Source organism: Rattus norvegicus, chromosome 1 (genome assembly GCF_036323735.1).
Source record: "Rattus norvegicus strain BN/NHsdMcwi chromosome 1, GRCr8, whole genome shotgun sequence".
In the NCBI taxonomy this organism is placed as follows: Eukaryota; Metazoa; Chordata; class Mammalia; order Rodentia; family Muridae; genus Rattus; species Rattus norvegicus.
This window is the reverse complement of record NC_086019.1, coordinates 153,770,214-153,792,328: the sequence shown is the minus strand read 5'-3', so window position 1 is coordinate 153,792,328 and position 22,115 is coordinate 153,770,214. Positions and strand designations below refer to the sequence as shown.

General features: G+C 40.4%; 1 protein-coding gene across 14 annotated transcripts in view; it reads right to left on the bottom strand.

Moving 5' to 3' along the window:
- Nucleotides 1–570: 570 nt before the first annotated feature.
- The window catches only part of Sytl2 (synaptotagmin-like 2), a 106,356-nt gene continuing 84,811 nt past the window's right edge, over nucleotides 571–22,115 (bottom strand). For 9 of the 14 annotated variants that reach the window (XM_039082402.2, XM_008759651.4, XM_039082420.2 and 6 more), the window contains 9 exons: nucleotides 20,007–20,101; nucleotides 17,099–17,218; nucleotides 15,650–15,819; nucleotides 11,833–11,935; nucleotides 9,826–9,996; nucleotides 8,306–8,384; nucleotides 5,663–5,762; nucleotides 2,459–2,664; nucleotides 571–1,615 (listed from right to left, as the gene is read on the bottom strand). In XM_039082402.2, coding sequence (XP_038938330.1) covers nucleotides 1,470–1,615; nucleotides 2,459–2,664; nucleotides 5,663–5,762; nucleotides 8,306–8,384; nucleotides 9,826–9,996; nucleotides 11,833–11,935; nucleotides 15,650–15,819; nucleotides 17,099–17,218; nucleotides 20,007–20,101 — 1,190 coding nt within the window. In that variant the 3' untranslated portion in view covers nucleotides 571–1,469. The remainder of the gene's footprint in view (nucleotides 1,616–2,458; nucleotides 2,665–5,662; nucleotides 5,763–8,305; nucleotides 8,385–9,825; nucleotides 9,997–11,832; nucleotides 11,936–15,649; nucleotides 15,820–17,098; nucleotides 17,219–20,006; nucleotides 20,102–22,115) is intronic. The other 5 variants (XM_039082411.2, XM_039082407.2, XM_039082431.2 and 2 more) reach the window with 1 other exon arrangement.

Here is a 22,115-nt window from a genome sequence, read left to right as displayed (position 1 = left end):
CCTTAGTAGGCTTTGATTTTATTTGTTTTAGTGTTCTTTGGTTTGTTCTTGTTTTTCAACCACTCTCACCATGTACCACAAACCAGCCTCAGACTTGCAACAATTCTCCTGCCTCAGTCTTCTAGGTCAGGGGTTATAGGCAAGAGCCCCGTGGCTTTGATGACATCCATGAGACATCGTTACAAGATTTCACCTTCATTCATTTTTCAGACTTCCTTAACTCTACATTAGGCTGGAGCTTGCCTTTAGAAATTAAAACTAGCCGAGGTCTTAAGGTGGAACAGTGCTTCCTGAATCAAAACGATCCAAAGATATCTCTGTGGAAAACTTTAAGAAGAGACTTTATCTTCAACAATAAATGCTGACTTTTTTCAAGCTTCTCAACAAGTCTTTGTAAAGTAAAAATTCTGCCTTTTATAATAACCAGAGAGCTCAGTTAGATGAGACAATGCCGAGAGCTGCATGGAAGACTCTGGAGAAATTAGCCATACCAGAGAATTTATATTTTAGGATTCCTAATACAACGTATTGTTTTTAAATCTAAGAAGGTAGGATAAACTACCAATACAATTTAAGTCATGATAATTTATTCTAAGGGTTTTTACAAAATACCTTCTGAAAATTATACATAGGAAGTTCAATACAGTTGAGCAATTTATATTTCGATTAAAACTTTGTAGCAAAGCATATCTGTGACTATTATGCTGTTTCCGTATAGTAAAATCATAAGAAAAACCATCATTATATGCAATATTTTAGCATAGTCTTATAAAATACACACTTGCCACCCGTTTTAGCAAAAATGAAGCCAAAATAAGCCAAGAGCTGAATTCCATATGCAGCCAGTAGGTGGCACCAAAGTCCGTTTGAGACTGAGAAAGGTGACGTTATAGGAGTCGGGGTGTGTGGGGGTTTCTCAAGGCAGATTTATGAGCAGTGAAGTCAGTCTTACTGCCCTGAGATGGAATTCAATGTTTCATTAGAGGTTACTAAGTAAATAGTTGTCATATTATGTAGGTCGTTGTCATCACCTCTGTCCTTCCTCTCTCTGCCCCAGCCCAGGAGTATCCTTGTCCTTTTGCTCGTAACCTTCCTATTTATATGCCCAGCAAGCATTTTAATAACCAAAAGGCAGGCCTGAACTGCAACACAGATTGTGGTACGAAACATGTAAAGCTAGCTTTTTCTTTGGTGTGGGAGCAACAGTTCAGTTTTCCTAGCTCGTTCAGTTGTCTCCGTGAATGTTGGCATCACATCGCACTTCTGGGCTGTACATCTTGTCATGGTTTAGTTCCCTTGAGCCATGCAAGCAAAGGAATGCGTGCAGATTAAGTTGAGCATGCTTCATAGTTGTCATTAGTGACGATGGGAGAGGATATCTGTGCACGACGTCAGCTCAAGTTCAGATCCCCCCGGGGAGTAGCTCCCCCCGGGGAGTAGCTTTTGATGGTGGAATCCGCTGACTAAGATCACTTGGAAATCTTGGCGATGAGAAGCATCCTGAGGGGCAGCATTGCTTCAACCCAAGTGTTGGGAGAGTTTACCATCTTCTCCCAGAGAGCAGCTTCCTCAGAGGTAGAGTCCATCCAATCCACTTCAGTCCCGTAGCTTTTCCCTGAAAGAAAGTTGAACATTTTCATTTACGTTTCCCACTGTCGGGCAGGAAAGACAAGGAAGACTGTGCACGCCTGGGGAGCACATCTAGGGCATAAGGAAGAGCTGGTTTACCACCCAAGGAGCTTCCTTGTTTCAATCCTCCCAGATGACTGATCTTCACCTGAATGTGAATGTGAAAGCTGGATGATAATTTCCAGGGCATAGAGGAGGGAGGATTGTGTTCTGAGGTAGAGAAGACACTGGGTGATGCCTTAGGAATACTGGTGAAGGCGTTTTGCCTGAAAGACTCAATCTCATAACTTGCCTCAGAAATGAACTTTATTATTATTAATCATTATTGTTATTATTTTGTTTTGGAGTATCAGGGATTTTTTTGGCACTATTACTAACTAACTCATGGAACTGTGAAAAAATGTCATAATGTAATAAAACACCTAACACAGTGATGAAGTGGTCGTCTCTATAATTGTTAGAGCAGACTTATCTTGTTCACCTATCTCCTTGAATGTTGGCAACACCTGTCTTCTTGGGCATACCTGTTGTCAATTGTTTAACTTTCTTGAGCCCTGTAATCAAAGAATGCATGTACATTGGCTTGGACATGCAGCACAGTACTCATTAGTGGCCCTGGGTATTGGTCCACAAAGTCAGAACCTTCAAGCTCTGATTTTGGAACCTGCCAACAGTATCAGGTTCTGAAAGGACAGACTCTGCAGACCCTCTTAACCAAGAACCCTTGGACCCCTGGTGACCTTTCACCCAATGGTTTCATTACATTTAGGATTTTAGCATCTCCTGGAGAGTTTGGCTCATAGAGAATTAAACTTGTGACAAATGTTACCTGTTCCAAAGCCGATCCGGAGACCTCCCAGAAACTGGTTGGTTAGTTTATAATGGTCCCAGACTGTGAGTTCTACACAGGCTTCCATCAGATCTTCAGGCCTGAACCCATCATACACCATGGTATGGTTGAAGACGGGGTTGCTGGTTTTTCCTACAGCTCTTGTCTTCTGGCGACTTTTTCTACTGGTATCTGGAAGGATGGTACTATAAAAGGAGAAAGTGATGTGAGGGCATCTTAGTTAAGAAAGTGAACATCTGTGCTGTCCGTGTCCCTCAGCACAGCTATCTCACAGGCAACGGAAGAAGAAAACATGGAAGCCACGTGTGTGGTTCACATCTAGAAATCCGGCATCCATCAGGCTGAGGTAGATTGAAGTGAGTCTTAGAAACAAAGCAAAACTGGGGAGATAGCTGTCAGTGGAGTGTGTTGACAAGCATGAGGACCTGAGTTCTATCACCAGTGTCTGTACCAAAAGCTGAACACGGTAGTATGCATGTTAAATCCCAGTGCTGGGAATTAAATAAAAATGGAAGAATTCCTGAGTCTCTGTAACCATGCAGAATAGCCTAACTAGTAAGAGCCAGGCCAGTGAGAGACCCAGTTTCAAAGAAAGTAGATTCCATTCCTGAGAAACTCTGGCTTTCACACACACACACACACACACACACACACACACACACACACACACACCAGAGAGAGCACATGTTGGAGAGGTCCTGCTGGTAGTTTTATAAAAGTCAGGGGAAGGTAAATTGTGTTAGAAAGATTAGGCACAGAAACAGCCAAACTGAGTTTGAAGCCTGCCTCTGAGACTTACTGCCTATAAATTCCAGGAACGTCACTCATCTCCTCAGACGCTTGCTGCCTCAGTACAAAGTTGGAATGGTGATGTTGACTTTGGGAGACTGACATTAGAAGTAACTAACATGCAGCATTCGCAGCTCAGTTAACTGAAAGTTCTTAATGAGATAGGAGCTGTTAGAGGCTTCTCGTAGAATTGAGCACAAATAAACTGAAGATAGTCATGTGAACTGAACCGTCAGACTTAGAAAGACACAAAAAAGTCACGTAGAGTGTGTGTGTGTGTGTGTGTGTGTGTGTGTGTGTGTGAGAGAGAGAGAGAGAGAGAGACAGACAGACAGACAGACAGACAGATACATAGACACAGACACACAGACACACAGAGGAAGAGAGAGAAAGGAAAGACAGAATTGCCTAGGAAGGAAACAAAGAGGATAAATAGAAGGAGGCAAGAAGGGGGAGGGCAGAAATACTCAAAACACATTGTGTACTTTGAAATGTTTTTTATGTGATCTATGTTCTTATATAATCTAGCACTATGTACAGTGAATATATGTCAATGGGGATTAATTAATCAACTGATTGATTAAAAAATAAAAACACTTTTAAGTTCACAAAGGCTTTTTATCAGCTTGTAATGGACATGAGCTTCTTCCTATCACATTGTCCTTTTGATCTCATAGTAAAGCATTGATTAAAATGTAAAATATTCATAGTAAACCCTAGAGATATAAGATAATTTGTGTAGATTAATGTATATCAGTGTAATAAATATTGGTAAGAAAATAAATGGATTAAATATAGAAATTACGCCATATGATCATAACAGTAAACTTCATTATGTGTTAAAATTTTGTCATAATTTGAGACTTATTGGTTAATGTTTCCTGAAACCAATAATTTAAAAATTTAGAACTTCAGTGTATTTCTGATTGTCAGTCTAAGGAATTAATGTCTTGTAAAATTGAAAAAATAAAGAGAGAAATCTCTCCAACAGGCTAGGTTTGACTTTTAGAATTAATAATTTGACAATTTTATATCGCATTTATTATAATAACTAAATGAACATTAACTTTCCATGCATCTCATAAAGACAAGAAAATCTGAAAGTGGGAGACTGACTTCTTGAACTGAATTAACTTACCAGAGAACCTAGGCCGAGTACTACATGTCTAACAAACAAGGCCATATCTTATACATATAAAAGTCTACGTCATATATGCCTACATAGTATAACTTATCTTCTAATAGAGTCTCTAGGGATAAAACCGGAGCTAGAAGGCCACACCAATATTTACTCAATGGTTGTTTACTAGACACAGTCATTCTGTATGTATAACAGAGGAAAGTTTGCTGTCAGAAAACTCAAAAGTATCTTATATGCTAACTCCTGCTTGGAACTTGATTGGCAAATCACTCTCAAGATATTTGCAATCTGATGTAAATAGGCAAGAAAGAAAAAGAAAGAAAGAAAGAGAGAGAGAAAGAAAGAAAGAAAGAGAGAGAGAAAGAAAGAGAGAGAGTGAGTGAGAGGGAGGGAGGGAGTGAGGAAGGAAGGAAGGAAGGAAGGAAGGAAGGAAGGAAGGAAGAAAGAAAGAGCAAGCCAAAACAAAATCTTGGCAAACAGAACATAGGAAGTAAGAGAAATCCTCCCTTGTTCATTAGGAAGCCAAATAGAATGACATCCAGCATTAAAATTTGGTTAAGCTATTGTCCTGGCCATTCTTACGTTAACTTGACACAAGCTAGAGTCAAGGAAGGAAACTCAACTGATAAAAATGCTGCCCTAAGATCCAGCTGTAAGGCATTTTCTTAATTAGTGATTGCGGAGAGAGGGCCCTGCCCATTGTAGGCGGAACTATCCCTGGGCTGTTGGTCCTAGGTTCTATAAAAAAGCAGACTGGGCAAGCCATGGGGAGCAAGCCGATAAGCAGCACCTCTCTGTGGTCTCTGCATCAGCTTCTGCCTCTAGATTTCTGCCCTGCTTAAGTTCCTGTCCTGACTTCCTGTGATAATGAACAGTTATGTAAAAGTGTAAGCCAAACAAACCTTTTCCTCCCCGACCTAATTTTTGGTCATGGTGTTTTGTTACAGCAACAGAAGTCCAAACTAAGACAGCATTTTTGTAGTAAGAATTGCCCTCAGAAACGGAGGTACCCCAGAAGAGTGAGTTACACGTGAGTTTCAAATATCTAGCTTCATTTGTAGACACAATCTCTTAGGTTTGATTTTAAAACCAAATAAAGCTTTGGGAGCTGATGTCATAGACTCTTACAGTTTGATGTCTCTAATAATCTGTAAGTGATGGATGTTGACATCACTGATACAGAGAATTGACACCAGCCAGCAAAGACAAGGCTATATGAGAGCTAAGAAAAGTGGAGTCATGAATATCCTTACCACTTAACAAAAGAATTTAGGTGGCTCCCCCTCAGCAGTGGGAGGTCAAGGCATTCCTTCACCCAGATGTGCACTTCTCCAGTAGTAGGAAGCTTTTTGCCTGCAGTTGAACAAGGAAACAAAATGTGTTGTCATTTCTTTTTGGAAAAGGTGTCACCTTGCATATGGGATGGCATGAGGAAACAAGCTAATGCTTGACAGTGTTAAGCTGATTAAGCTTAGGACATTCAGCCGTGTGCTTCTTAGTCTGAATGTCCTGAGCTCAGCCAGCTCTATAAAAATAGGAGCTGCTGTCAACAAATAGGTGCTCTGAGAGGGAGAGTTACTTTTCTTTTTTTTTCTTTTTTTTTTTTTTGGTTCTTTTTTTTTTTTTCGGAGCTGGGGACCGAACCCAGGGCCTTGCGCTTCCTAGGCAAGCGCTCTACCACTGAGCTAAATCCCCAGCCCCAGAGTTACTTTTCTTTAAGGATGCCCCGCCTCTGGTTTGTTGTACTTGAGGTTGGGGGATGCGGAGGACACAAAGTTGCTTTGGTAGGGAAAGGTGGATCTGGGAGGTGTTGGAAGAGAGGTGGATATGATCTGAATATACTCCATAAAATTCAAAGAACTAATAAAAATGGGGGAAACAATTCTGGACAGTAGGAACATTCATATTGCTTCCAAGAACAGGGCATTTGTCCTTTTTTGGGGGGTTTCACTTGGTTCAGTAACATCAGACATCAGGGGTATGGGTCATCTGTTTACAATTGTAAAACATCTCAAGACAATGTACAACCCCTTCAAATACCATTGCCAGTGTGAACTGGTAAGCTGAAAGACATTTTAAAGGCAGGTTTGAGTGTAAAGGAACCCAAACTAGATACTGGCTTTTTTATTGCCCCTTCTTCTTACATGTGCCATAAGGCTATTGAACATACAAGTATAATTGTTAGTATTGTAGGTAATTACTAAGAAGTTGACTTAGTATAAAGTTGATGCTAGACTGCTTGCATATAAACAGAGGAATATTATTAGATTTTTCTTGGGTGGTTTAGTCAACTAAACCATACTCATTGATCTATAGCCACATCTATAAAGTGCTCGTGTGTGTGTGTGTGTGTGTGTGTGTGTGTGTGTGTGTGTGTGTGTGTGTGTACAAGATACACACATACATACACATATAATAAATATGATAAATAATTTATGCCCCTTGGAAATATATGTGGCTATACAGGAGAAATCAATTTAAATAAATCTAATGCAAATAGAAGCACAAAAATGAAACATGGTATGAAAGATCAAGCTATTACCCAGTGCTTTAAAAAAATGATGTGCTTTATATGTGCTAACTGAGTCAGGAAACACTTTGTGGAGCTGAGACTCCGTCTGAGACTAAGGGAGGTTGAAGAAGGGAAGGCAAATGTAGAGAGAAGCACCTACAGAGTAAACACTCAGACAAGGAAAAGAACATTGCACTGCATAATCCCCTCAGCCCTCACCACCAAGTCAGCGAGGAAAATTAGAAGTGGCACTTCTGTGCAGATTGACCTCAAGTGACAGGATACAAAGTCATATGCAAAAAGATCCTGAAGTTATAGAATAATGGTTGGACCACAGTTTAGCTTAAAAATATGCTTTGCCCTCCTCCTCCTCCTCTTCCTACCCCCCTCCTCCTCTCCCTCCTCTTCCTACCCCTCCTCCTCCTCTTCCTCCTTTTCCTCCTCCTCCCCCTTCCTCCTCCCCCCTCTTCTTCTTCTTCTTCTTTTCTTCCTTTAAGTGAAGAATGCCCTTTTCTACTTCAACCTCTTCCTTCACCAGCCATTATCCCTTTTCCTACTAGCTTTATGGCTTGGTTATTGAACACATGAGTTACATAGCTCCTGACTTCTACTACAATATTTCTACAACTTCTTAAGGACAATGTGCCTGGGAAATTAATTGTTTGTGGGATCTGTCATTCATTTCCTGCCAGTTTTTTTTAACTTGTTGAACTGGCTGGAGACCTAAGGCCCCAGTGCCCAGCCTACAATCAGTAATCAAGACAGAAAGTTTTATGAGACTAATAAGGGAAGATCAAGGAGCTCCAATTTCCTAATCACTTTCTATGAACCCTTTTAGTTCACATCTGGGAAAGGAATACTCGAGTTTCTCTCCTATCACGGCTCTGTCAATAGGTCTAGATTTTCACTACAGCAAAGCCTATTCACATGGTACAAACAAACATTTTCAGGAACCAAGAAGTCAAAACAATGGCTATCTACAGGGCTGCAAAAGATAGAACAAAGAATTTCCTCATAGAAATGGGAAGTAAATTGGTATTATCTACACTCTGGGAAAGGACAAAGGGGAGCTACTGTTTAAAGGGTATAGCATTGTTAAATGGGGCAAGATGAAAACGTTCTGGGAATCCGCTCCACAGCAAGGTCAGTACAGCTCCTATCACTGAGCTAAATGGCCAAGACAGGATTACGTATTTCTTACTATAAGAGAAGTAATGAGATTTTTCTAGTTTACAACTATGAGTTGACTCCTTTAATCTGTACAATTATTAACTTAAGATGTTAGCTCAGGAATCCACCTTTGAAAACATAACAGGGCCCAAGTTATCTGGAGAGCAAAGAGGTAAGGGGAGGCTTTGGATCTGAAGACAAAGTCATTGCATACCAGGGCTTGGCTCCGGAACATATTGGAGAGCTAGCTTCATTTCACCTCTGTTTTCTGTCTCAAGGGCAACTGGTGCTGTCTAAAAAAAAAAGAAAAAGAAAAAAATGTTAGCAGTGTAAGGAACAGATGTTTTTCTATCCTGTTAGTGCATACTGTGTTACAGGACCATATCTGTCCCATTTCTGAGATTATGGATCACATGTTTGCTCCAAACTTAGTTTTTCCTCTACCTCCAAGCTCCGTGCAATTATTTTTTTTTAACTAAGAAAAAAAATGTTACTGTTGGACGGTAAAACCATGCCAGAAGCTTGGTAAGGTATAGCAGGTTGAGACCTGGAGAGTCGGTGGCACACACATGAGATTTAGGCGACCCTGCCAGATTCCTGGTCTGGATCACGTGCCACACTCCTCACAGAAGGAAACAGAACCTGAAGTCACGTAGGCCCAGAACAGAGTTCCCCATGCTCAAGAGGTACCTAGGGGCCCGGAGGGCTTAGCCAATAAGCTTCCCTTCCCAGACATTCCTCCCTGCAAAAGGTATTTAATCTCAGGTCTACCCTGAGAAGTGGGTATGATATGGTATGCATCCATTTTCCGCAGTGATCAGCCAATGATATGGTTAAACATGGACTGTCTCTTTCATCAAGACCCGCTGTGAAGGACCTGGGGAAGGCCTTTGTCTACTGATTCGCAGCACAGCTCTCCCATGGAAGGTCCATCTATGCTTTTCTAACTCTGCCAAGCTAAGGATAATCACCCTAAGACAAGCCGGAGCTCTCCCTTCCCCTAGCCCTGGCCTAGACACTGTCCCCAGCCTGCCGGCCTGGGCCCCTGACTCAGATCTCGACTCTTCTGAGACTCCCAGTAGTGCCTGGATGTCCGGGAGTCAAAGAACCCCCACTTTGGTCCCGGTCTCATCACAGGCTGGGGGATCCCCGAGCCAGCTCCACTTTCCCACATCTCAGACTGTGCTTTCCCACCCCTCTAGCGGTGTCTTCCCTGAAGCCCAGCAAGCGCAGTCAAACTCCTCCTCCCAGGCTGAGGTGCCCTGAGGAGTAGGACCTTAATGAGAGCAATTGGGGGCTAAACAGGGAAGACCATGAGCCTGAGGCTACCGTAGGCTAATGGGCCAGCTCCCATCAAGCATGGGCTATTGTAATAAGACCCTGTAACTAAAAAATAAAAAACAAAAAACAAAAAACCCAAAAAACAAAAGGCACATTCTTCTCAAGGGACAATCTGACCATATGCTAGGCTCAAAGTCTATCTCAGATTTCAAAGAATTGGAGCACTTAAATGACCTTTTTGAAGACCGAAGCCAAATATTTGCGTTGAATGATGTAAGTTCTCCATATAATTTTTAAAAGTCTTCCTTTACCAAATACACAAAGTAAATTCAATTCTAGCTTCAAATGGTCCCAAGTTCCACACTGGCACAATGAGGTAAATGTTTCTGGGCTCTTTCCTGTACCCCAGATCGCGCACCAACCCACCACACAAACAAGGGGATCTGAACCCACCTTCCTCTTCAGCGGGTACCACTTCAGTTGTTTGTTCTGTTTGCTGTCCCAGTCCCATGTTTCGAGGTCAAGTTCTACCTCCCCCAGAAAGCTGTTGCGCTTAAACGTATCCCGATGCCAAACAGACAGGTTCAACTTCTGTGTCTTTAAGACTTGCCTTTCAATTTTATACTGCAATGGTGAAGAGAAGAAAATGAAAACGATGACTAGCATCACCTTATGCCAAAGTTATGACACAGAGATGAAAGGTCATCTGTGTGGAGCCAAATGTCTCAGCTGTTTGATTTCCTATATCAAAAGGCTTGGGGAGGCATCTTACTCCACGTGTCTGATTTCAAAGAGCTAAAGCCCCATCTTTCACGAACGCTTTCCCCACTGCTGGAAAAGGCAAGCCATAGTTCAAATATCATAGCTGGAAATAGCTTTCTAAAAGCAAAAGTCAATTATTCAGCCTTTGCTGGATGCTTTTACAAGAGATAGATCATAAATCAGATTCAATCTAAAAATATAATTCAATATAGAATCTAGTTCTAGTTTTCTACCTAAGGACAAGGTCTTTTTTTAGACTTATTTCTCCTGTTTCTTTTTCTTGTCTTTTTGAGAGAAGGTCTCACTTAAGGCCTACTTCACAAACTTGCTGTATAATTGAGGATAACACCACGTTCCCCTTACCTCCTTTCTATGTTCTCAGATTATAGGTGTGCACTACCGTGACCAGCTAGACTTCATTGTTTAAAATAGTTCTGCATTCACAAAAAACTTAAACCCAAGGTACAGCCCCCATATGCAACCTGCCCCTACATAAAGATCTCCTGCATTATCAGATCTAATAACCATTTTTTTTTCTTAAAAAAGTAAATTTGATTTTTCCAGCCTCACATGGTTAGGTAGGAAAGACTTGGTGCCCTAACAGTTTTTCATCTCAAATTAAGTCAGTCCTTGATTATATATAATCATGGAAGGAATAATAGTAGTTCCAATCTAAAAATAATCTTCATTTGGCTTTGTGACATATTACTTGAAGGTCCATTTTGGTTACATCAGACCTACCATTCTCTGAATTTACAATTTAAATTAGCTGGCTTTTCCTGAGTATAGGGTTGAAGCAGCTGACCCAGAAATAGCAGGGTCCTGGGATATATCACAGTCAAACAGTAATTACAAACTTGCTACATAAATCCACGGATGGCTAATTCAGTCATGGATGACTGACACCATCATTAAACCACTTCTTCCCCCTTTCCTGGAGGATTATCAAATACTTATAGTTTTCTAAAACAGAGAATGAACAACACTTCTTATTTAAGTGATTTGTCAATCATAACAGATACTGCATAACATCCCATGTAGGGAAAAAAAGAATGGATGTGAGCTAGGCAACTTTCCATTTACAACCCAGCTATCCATCTTTCCAATAAACATGTGTGTGGTGTCCCCTACCCTAAACACTGTGCTGTGAATCAGTATGCATTAAATGTCTAATGTGAGGCATTAGCTCATTTAATGTCTAGTCTGTGATTCCCAAAGGGGGTAGGTAAGTATTATTATTTCCCCCTTTGTAGATATGGAAATTACAATTAGCCTTGTTTTTGAGATCTGAGGTGTGGGAGTGTTATACACTGTCGGTACACACCACAGATTAGTCCTTGCCCTGGTGGAACTTAACCCTTAGTGTCAAGGTTAAAAAGTACTGAATGTTGGCACAGGCTGTCATCAGAAAGGCTAGGGGATCAGTGGTCATCAGAAGAATTATGTTTGCTAAGGCAGAAGTATTTAAGAGTAACTTAAGGTACAGTTAAGAAAGGGTTGGGAGGAAGTCTCTTCCAGCCTGAAGGAACAGAAAATGTGGGAGTGCGCAGAAGATGGACTTCTGCTGAATTATATAGCAAAGACAACGGCAGTTGAGGCCGGGGTGCTGACATTTTCAGACACCACCCAAACAGATATGACTATTTCAATGCCCAGGTTATCACAGAAGCTTTGCCTGTGGACAGAGTTTAGAAATACCCGCAATATCTCGTTGTATACAGGATTCAAGGTCTTCTTCACTACAAGGGTCTTCTTCTTGCCCATTTTGCCTTTGTCTGGTAGAAGATAGGTCTTTACATATCTAAAAAAGAAAGATGGAGAGACGTGAAAGTCAGAGAAGATGAGTGATATTGTTTGGTTTGCATTTACCTTTTACAGCACATTGAAAACTGAGAGCAGAAATTATTACGTGGTGCTGATAAAAACAGTAAGAAAGAAATGTTCCTGTCCACACCTTTGTATTTTAAAATATTTAAATGGATTAAAAGATTTAGTAGAATGGGTCACTTAATGTTGTTTTAAGATTTGTAAATGGAAATTTCCTTTTAGAAAATGTGTTTCTTTATGTTGCTCAAGCAGGCCTCGAACTCTCGATTCTCCTGTATCCACTCTTTAAGTGCTTGTAATATAGGTGTGAGCCACTATGACTAGTCTTGAATTCATTATTTTCTGTTGGCTTTCCTAATGTGGTACATAAGGAAAAATAGGCAACAGACTTCTAGTATAATGTTCAATTCTTTTGGTCTGTTTCCTGTTGAGAAAAGGCTTTGATGACTGTGGGATTTGTAAACTATTACTTTATTACCAACTTATGAACAAATGAATCTTGGCATACATCTGCCTGGTCCATCCATATTTGGTATAAAACCAATGAAGGATGCCAAGGAAGCTATTCTGCAAAAAGAAAAAAAGAAAAAAGAAAAAGAAAAAAAGAAAAGAAAAGAAAAAGGAAAAAAGAAAAGAAAAAAAGAAAAAAGGAGGTCCAGGGAGGTTGTTCAGTGAGGAGGGGCACTTGTCACACACACCTGATGACATGAGTTTGGCTCCCCAGAACTTACATAAAAGCTGAATAGGGCAGTGTGCACCTGTAATCCCAACCCCTTTGCAATGACATGGGAGGGAGAGAGGAGAAGCCCCCCAGGAGCTCATAGTCACTTTCCATGGAGTGTGAGGTGAAGCAGCAGAATCCACAAGATAGACTCTGCCTCAATATAGTGTGGAAGCAGAGAACTGATTCCTGAAAGTTGTGAGGTTTACCCTCTGACCACCACATATATGCTATTACATATGGAATTAGTCACTCACACACATCCATATGCCACACACAAACACACACACACACACACACATCCATGCATGCACACAGACAGAGAGGGAGGAGGAGGAGGAGAGGAGGAAGAAGAAGAAGAAGAAGAAGAAGAGGAGGAGGAGGAGGAGGAGGAGGAGGAGGAGGAGGAAGAAGAAGAAGAAGAAGAAGAAGAAGAAGAAGAAGAAGAAAAAGAAGAAGAAAAAGAAGAAGAAAAAGAAGAAGAAAGAAGAAGAAGAAGAAGAAGAAGAAGAAGAAGAAGAAGAAGAAGAAGAAGAAGAAGAAGAAGAAGAAGAAGAAGAAGAAGAAGAAGAAGAAGTAGTAGTAGTCGTCAGGTGGAAAGAAGTTTCACCAAAACTAGGAGCGGATGGAAAGTCTTATGGATATGGGCAGCCTTAAGAATATCTGATACTTTGTAAAATTATTGTTTTAAAAAACGTTTAAAGGGAGTTTGAATGGGGGTAACCTGCATGGATCAATGATATCCCACCCCCTAGAAGCCAGAAGTTATTAAGTGAAAAAAGATCCTACTGCCAGATGTGAATTGTCTAAATTGTTGGTCAGAGAGGTCCCAGAGCTGCACCTTTGAATAATATAGGCTACTGCCATTGGTTTTGGTTGGCCACTAGAACTATATACTAAGACCTAACTGCCTGAATACACCACACACTCTGGTGACAGGGCAAAGAGTAACAAAACTGAAAGTGACCTGGAAATTTTCTTCACTGGCTCGCTTTCATAGTGTTGCAAGGTGATCTATATCAGCCACCAGGGTGGAAAAGTGATCGGCTATCTTACCACCAGCGGACCCTGCATGCTACAATACTGACCTACTAGGCAAGACAAGCTCACCAATGCCACAGAGACATAGCTGTTACAGGAGTAACCAACCACTTCCTGATTGGAGTTGAGGTCTATTCTACAGGTCATAGCTCATGTGTGAGTAAACTTGGTCAAAATTCCATGGTGGTATTCATGGAGTACCTACCATTTTTATGTTGCTAAGTGTACATGTTATCAAACTGCCTCTAAGTGTTTGTGTTTATGGCCATAGGTCAGTGCTGCCCTTACCCCTGGCCGGAGAAGTTTCCTTTTGCAGAGGGACGTTTTTAGTGCAGAGACTCATAACTGGTCACAATGCTTAGAACAAGTGATCTTGTGTGCCCAGCCCTAAATGGGTCATCTCTCTCAATCTCCTCACCCCCAAGCTCAGAGAACATTGGAGAAGGAAGAAGCAGAAGGGTAGGAGCTGGAGGGTGAAGAAGAGTGCTGCAAAACCCTTTGCTGGACATGACATGGGATAACACTCATGATCTCACAGCAGCTGTAGGTACCTATACAAGATGGAGGACTCTAGCACTCCAGGACGCATGGGGGAAGTGCTCCTAGTAGAGAAGCTATTGGCAATTGATGGGTGATGGGGAAGGACGAGTTATTTTTCCTCAGGGGTACAGCTATGATAAAATTGCCACTGATAAATCACCCATTATAAAATGACCATGGTTATGGTAAACACACACACATTCATAAACATGTGAGCAACTCTAATTAAGCTTGTGTTTTGTTTTTTATAGAAATACTTGAGAGCAGGAAAGGAACATGATATATTGATATATATATATATATATATATATATCATGATATATATATATATATCAAGGTAAATAAAAATATTGTTAAAAAGTACTCAGTGGTTCAGAGCACTTTCACTGTCTCAGAGGATCCAGGCTGGTTCCCAGCACCAACATGCAGCTCACGACCATGTTTAAGTTCTAGTGACTCTCTCTGATTCTCTCTTCTGGTCTCTATAGGCACCAGGCTTTCATTTGGTTCATACACATTCAAGCAAAAAACACACTCATAAATTAAAAGTAAAATTACATGCCTAAAAATACAAAAATGGAACGTTTTACCATTTGGTGTCTGTAAGTACCTTCTAACTTTTAGTGAGTTCTGTTTAGAATGAATGTGATCATTCAATCTACTCTGTAATCAAATGGTATATTGCTCTTTGAAATAAAAAGAAAATAAAAACCAACTGGGAATGACCGAGAAAAATGGTCACAAATCGGACTTCTTCAAAGGCCAACCTTCAAACAAACTGAAATGCACTCACTCCTATGACTTAAAAGATGAATCAGCCATTCTTCCTAAAGACTTAACCACATTTCTTACTCCTTGGTCTTGAGACAGGGGTCTTCCTGTACAGCAGACGCTTGTTCCCAACTTACCATCCTCCAGCCTCTACCTCCCGAGAGCTGGGGTTACAGATGTGTGCCACACCACATTGGCTTTGTGGGACATAATTTAAATATGGGAACTACTTTATTAAGTCTTGAGTGTTTTCACAACAATGAACGTTATGAAGTCTGTTCCTCGTGTCTCTAATTTTAGAAAAGTTTTGAAAGTCTGCCAGGAGAGCAGGGTTCTGACTTCATTCTGGGTTTTGCTGCCTCTGAATCCATCTTTATGGAGTTCTTGTCTCAAGTGATGCCCCCAGAGTCCCCAAACTGAAATATTTAGTGTTTCTCTTTATCTTCTTTTATAATCGAATGTTTGACATATGGGTTTATAAAGCAACCAACATTTCAAATGCAAGCACACACAGACCCTGTCTTTGATGGCTTTGATTGATTCCTTGATCCCTACCAGATTGACTGAGAACTAAGAAAAAAAAAAATGGGTGAGCCCTCACGGGTCTGTACTCACGGGTCTGAGCGCTGTTTCTTAGCATCTGCTGCTGCTAAGTCCTTACACTGGGCCACAAACACATGTAGCTCTTTCAGGGACTCCACGTAGTCGATTGCAAACTGCACACTTCCTTTCACTTCCAGGTTGCCAAAGTCTCCGCTGTAAACGCTCATCACACTGCCACTCGCCTGGGTGTATCAGAAACAGGCAGTGTTCACATCGCGCTCCTGACACCTCAGTGCAAGCGGCTCACACACAGACCCTGCTTGGCATTACGCTTCCAGCTTGCATAGAAAACGAGTTGATTTGGTGTGGTATATGGTAATACCAACACAAGTGATCTGACATGATATATATGGCTAGGCTTCACTTTGGGTTGTTCCTAAATGACAGATTTTGCAACATAAAGTCACTTCGATGCGAGTTCACCTCTAAACAGGGTGGTTTTTAAGATAGGTGGCATTCTCTAGCCATGCTTAGTGTTTAAAGTGCTAAAGAAAAAGGATGTGAGAAACTCCAGGCACACGAATTATAGTGACGTATCGTTTAAAATCCCATGGCACTGCATAGGAGTTTTACCATGTTTCTTCTCCTCTGAATCTAGAAAAGTTCTTGCTGAGCCTTGCGCTTTCAGAGTTCAGGGAGGGTAGACTATAAATGATTGATGGAGGGAGCTTAGAGCCTTCCCCAGGCATATATAGATTATCAGGGGAGAAAAATCAATTTAAATAGATTTTTTTAAAGGGCTTCAGAAATACAAGACTAGTAAGAATTTAAGCATGGCACCAGTTGTCTAGCATACCTGGTGAGCTGTGTGAATATGTATGGATAGTAGAGAATTATTTAAATAAATACATGTCGAGGCCATTTCATATGTGTTTTTCTACACAGACACTGCATGAAGTACCTTAAATTATGGGAGAAGTTCCACATAATCACATTCACTTTCATCAAATCTGAGCAACTGTGCTTCTACAGGAGCTCTCCATTGAAAAGTCTGTTCTGGATCCTTCCAGAAGGCAATGAAGTACTAACCCATTCCTCTCAAGACTCAATCTAGATTCCAAGAGGCTTATTTAATGGACAGGTACAACCATGTGCCGGAGAGTTATATATAAAGTCATGTCTGAGATAAGCAGGTTCTGTAATAGCTACTCTGTTCCACAAAAAAAAAAAGAAAAAAAAACCAAAACAAACAATTGAATGGTTCCTATTACTGCCAATTTAGAATTTTAAAGCACATCAAAGGTTGTTGTTGTTGTTGTTTTTAATTACAATGTGCATTAAACCCCTCATTCTATGAGAATTGGAATGTATAGCTAGCTGGAAGGTAATTACAAATTAAAGGAAATGATGTTGAATTTTAGAGATAAGACAAAAGGCTACTTTACAGTGAGCAAGGGGCACAGAAGAGCAAAGTTTAGAGCAGCAGAGAGAGAGATTAAGATGGAGCCTTTGTTTACATACAGAGGACAAGGACGTCATGCCAGAGGAGCTGCTAAGATTGGTTAATGAGCTGGGGCTCTTCTTGTATCTCCTGAGCTGGTAGCTGCTCTCTGATGCTGTGTCTGTTTCTCTGTCATCGCTCTACAAGACATCACATCACATATGCAGTGTTTATATTTGGAATGAGTCAAGGTCAGAATATTTTAAGTTTGGAATGAGTCAACGTTAGAATCTATGTCTGGGAGAGGATGGTATCTTATTACACAATGATCTGTGACATTTCCCAAAGGCAATGCTAGGGCTAATTGCTGGGGATTCTGGATAGAGTGGTGGTCTGCAGTGGGCCTCACATAAGAGAACAGTGTGCTAAGAGGATGATGAAGTGATGTTTTCCCACAGTGTGACCTATGGAAGACAGTACCACTGTGAGCTTTCTTGTCACTTTTTTTTTCTTTTCTTTTTTTTTAGAGCTGGGGACCGAACCCAGGGCCTTGTGCTTGTTAGGCAAGCGCTCTACCACTGAGCTAAACCCCCAACCCCTCTTGTCACTTTTAATATATTTATATACCCTACAGAAGATATATATTGATATGATATATATCATAAAATATCCATGAAATCCTATCAAAGTATAAAATACCATGCTTAAGTCTTTTCATTCTTAATATTTTAGCTTTAGCTTTCTTAAAAATCAAAATCTTTTGCTAGTGATACTATTAAACTAGGAATAATAAGGGCTAGTCTGATGAGTTTTGATTACATTTTATACTTTTAACCGTAAGGCACCCCTTATGTAATCTATAGTGTTGTTGTATTTATCCTTTTGTTGCTTTTAAGTCTTTGAAATTATCCATTCACTAGCTTTCAACACGTTGCTTTAAAACTTAAAAAGCAATAGGATACTTATTTTAAAAACATCCAAAGGAACATCTACTTAGAACAAGGGGGAAAAACAGCAATGACAAATTCAATTGCATTTGTACTTAAAGTTTGTTGAATGCTTTCTTATAAGGTTCATAACTCATAACAATTTTATTTGGGAATTGCAGGACCTATGGAGCAGTTCGATGGCTCCAGGATTATGGAAGAGTAGTTAGTTCATGCTAGTATATTCCAGCTCATGCGATTACACATCAACATCATAGGTGCCATTATAATGCAGGTTAATAAAGGAGTTAAAGAAAAAATTAATGACTAACATGGAAAAGAAAATAATTGGTCTCGAGGATTTAAAAAAAAATCCATACCTTCTAAATACCTCTGATGTTACATTCCCTTCCCACACACTAAACAATCCATTCTCCTCTCCCAGAACACATTATATATTCTACTAGCATACCAGATCATCAATAAGGTATGGGACCCTGTCTTATTGACCTGGTACTGAATTTTTCACATAGCTAGCACTCTGTAAAGGTGACTAAGTTTCAAAGGGACAGCTGATAAAGGAGCAAGGGTTGATTTCATCACTGAATCCTTTACTCTCCAGTTCAAGCCTACGTGCTTTGAAGGGTAAAGTGATAGTTTCATTCCGATGCCTCTGATACACAAAGCCAAATAAATGTCCCATTAAGGGCTGAGACAGCAGGTTAAAACTGAAGGATAAACTTAACATATAACAATTCTCCGCTCAAATGATGTTTCATTCCTATGACCACCCAAGACCAGAGCCGATCTTGAAAGGTCTAAATGACAGAAATTGTGTGGAGTTTATATGTGGCTGGCACCAGCTAATGAGTTAGTTCTCCCCACAAAATAAGTGATTTCTTTTCCAAACTAGTGTAGGGCTCTTAAACATCTGCAAGGGTCAAATATTTGCAGGTACTGTTCATCTGAAGTCCCTGATGGACAGAAGGGCACCCAGGATGGGAGTAGGGTGCTATTTACATCTTGCTCAGAATTTTGCTCACATCCTGTCTTCTAAGAAGATTGGCTTGAGTATAAAGCCTCCCATTTCCCCTTCAGAAACCAGGGCAAAATCTAGAGTCACAGATTCTCACCTTTACTGAGTGAGTGTTCACTATGCTCCAGGCACTGCGTTATATGTTTTCTTTGCATTAGGTCATTCGGTCCCAACAACCTCATACAGTAGAGAGTCAAAAACCGGACTCACCGAAAGTAAAGAATTTACAACAACCTAACTTTATAGCCAGAACTGGGAATATCTTACTACAGACCACAGGCTTCTAATCATGTGACCGCAAGAAACTGAGATCTTACTAAGTCAAAAGACCTCAGGCCAAGGGTTAGATCTAGTTTGTAGTGGTTTCTGGGTATTTGGAAACTACCTGGAGTATTGAGTTCATGGTACATATTCTGTACTTGGTAAATTGTGGAGCATAGCCACGTTCCTACACGGTTATGACACAATGGTTACCAGCAGGGAAATCAGATCTGGATGCCAGTCTACAATCTGGCTGTTTGAAGATATTTTAATTCCACAGGCTTTATTTTTTCCACCTGTAATATTTGGAGATAATGGTGGTGCATACCTTTCACAGCCATTGGAGAACTAAGTGAAATAAATGGAAGGTTTGTGGAAACCAGCCGATTATTTTAACAGGTGCTCTGGAAATAGTTGTACTTTCTTTTTACAGACCAGCTCTTAGCTATAGATACAGTTAATTTATATAACATATTTCTCCCCAGATTTCTTAATTTGTACCTACTTTGAAGCAAAAGTTTCACAATCCTAGGTCTATTCAACCCAACTTCACTGGCCAGAATACCTACTGTTTGAGAGAAATGAGACACACCTTGCTTGCCCTATGCCTGGATCAACACCACTGCCTGCGTTGACTTGGGAGGCAAGATTCACCCCATTGACATCCTAGGTTCAGGTCATACTCAGAGTGCAGATGCCCTGATGGTGGCAGAGCAAAACTCCTATCAGGCTCCATTTCCCCAAAGGTTCAAAACATAAACTTGCCTCATCTTGAAGAAATGCTGGCACGGACTTGCTCATCCTTTTGAGTTTGTCAGGGTGGGAAAACGGATTATCAGGCAGTGAAGGCACTGTGGAAACTAGAGAGCAGCATTTAGATTTCAAAATTACCCACGACCACCAGACATTAGGCACACGTTGAGAATACACTTTGCTTTCATTTATGGATACTGTTCTGTAGAGAGGTTAAAGGTGTAGTCGCTGGCATGCATAGGATCATGAGGTAAGTGACAAGCAGTCCATATAAGTCATATCCAGAGAGAGAACTTGAAGGGAGTTGAACCAAATAAAAATGAGTTGACGAGCAAACAAACGAAACCACTTGCTCTTGTTTAATTTGTGTTGGTCTTGTATTATGTTATGCACCAGGCATGAGAGCTCAGGTCTACAATCCCAGCCACGCACTATTGCTGAGGCAAGAGCATTGCTGTTGGCTTGAAGCCATCCTGCCCTATGTAGTGACTTCCAAGACAGTCATGGATACAAAGAGACAGACCATAGCCTCAAAAAGACCCCTGCTTGACAACGTGAATTCATTTTATTTTTCCCCACATCAGAACTCTGAATCCCAAGTGCTGTAATGTATTGGTTCATCTCCCCTACCCACCCCCAACAAGATCCATCACATTTCAACATGCTGCAGGCTGAAAAACTATTTCATTTGGACACTTAGGAATTTTGTTCACAATTTAACAGTAAAGACCCTTGACTATGGAATGCCTGAGACCAGGTTTGGTTGTTTAGTGATTAGGAAAATTCCTGTTTGGTGCTCTCTCTCTCAGTATGTATGAGAGAGAGAGAGAGAGAGAGAGAGAGAGAGAGAGAGAGAGAGAGAGAGAGAGAGAGGTAATACCATGGATCTGATGGTAGTTGTTACTCAGAATCATGAAACTCTATAAGTTTTAAAGTAATTGTTTTAGCCAGTGAGGTGGTGCATGTCTTTAATCCCAGCCCTTGATATTTAGAGGCAGGACAATTTTCTGTGAGTTTGAGAAAAGCTTAGACTACATAGCAAGTTCCAGGTCATCCAGGGCTACATTGAAAGACCCTGTATTAAAAAAATAATTTGAAGGATATGTTTAGATACCATTTGGCTCCAAGAAGTTTCAGTATATCAAGGTCAGGTGTAAACATTTCAAGTTAATATACTCTACTAATTGATTAAGAAAAGATAGCACATGACTTCTTTTTAATACAATAATGTATGTAAAGAAGGCCTAGTCAGAGGGGGAGCTTGAGTCATAATTTGCATTTATGTAATTCGAAAATTGTTTTCTTCTTTTGTACATGAGTCCCAGTGGGTAAGCTTTTATTAAGGTGGAGTAGTAGCTCTTACAATGAAAGAGCTTCTATTTCAAGACATGTTACACTGCCTGGTGTATACTGGGTGCTCTTTAAGCATTTTCTAAGACACAAACATTTCTGATACATCATCTTCACGTTATGACTTAAACACAATACAAATATGTTGAGTTGGCTTTATCCTTAAATTACCATTAGGAAATACATGCAAATCAAATTGCCTTTCTCGTCATAACTTAAGGACATACATTTAGCCTGAAACATTAGCTGATTTCACCTTCAGTTAAAAGAAATATAAGGAGGGGAAAAACACAACTGAGCCGACTATGTTAAGTTTTTGTTTATTCTATATCAGTTCTCACCCAGCCCAGGGCTCACAAAGGGAAACACCTACAGAAAATCCGTTCCGTGTCTCGTTAGAATGCCCATTTTATCATTTTCCATGCAGTTAAAGCATGTGTGTACATGTGCATATGTGTGTGTTTGTGGGAGTGCAGCTGCATTTATGAACCTCTGTGTGCATTTCTGTCTATGTGTATACGTGAGAGAATGTGTGCAAGTGTGTACATGTGTGCACATGTGGACACATGTATGCTTTTATGTGTGCATGCATTTATACTCTTGAGTGAGTTCCTGTGGGAACAATTCAAGATGAGGTCATATCCTATGTTTAGTTCAATAACATTGTAAAAGCCTTTTTGTTGCATTGTTGCAAAAATGTATATTGTTGGATGATGTAAATAGGTCAAATTCAGCTACACCCATTACTCAAATGTAATCAGTTTTGTATTT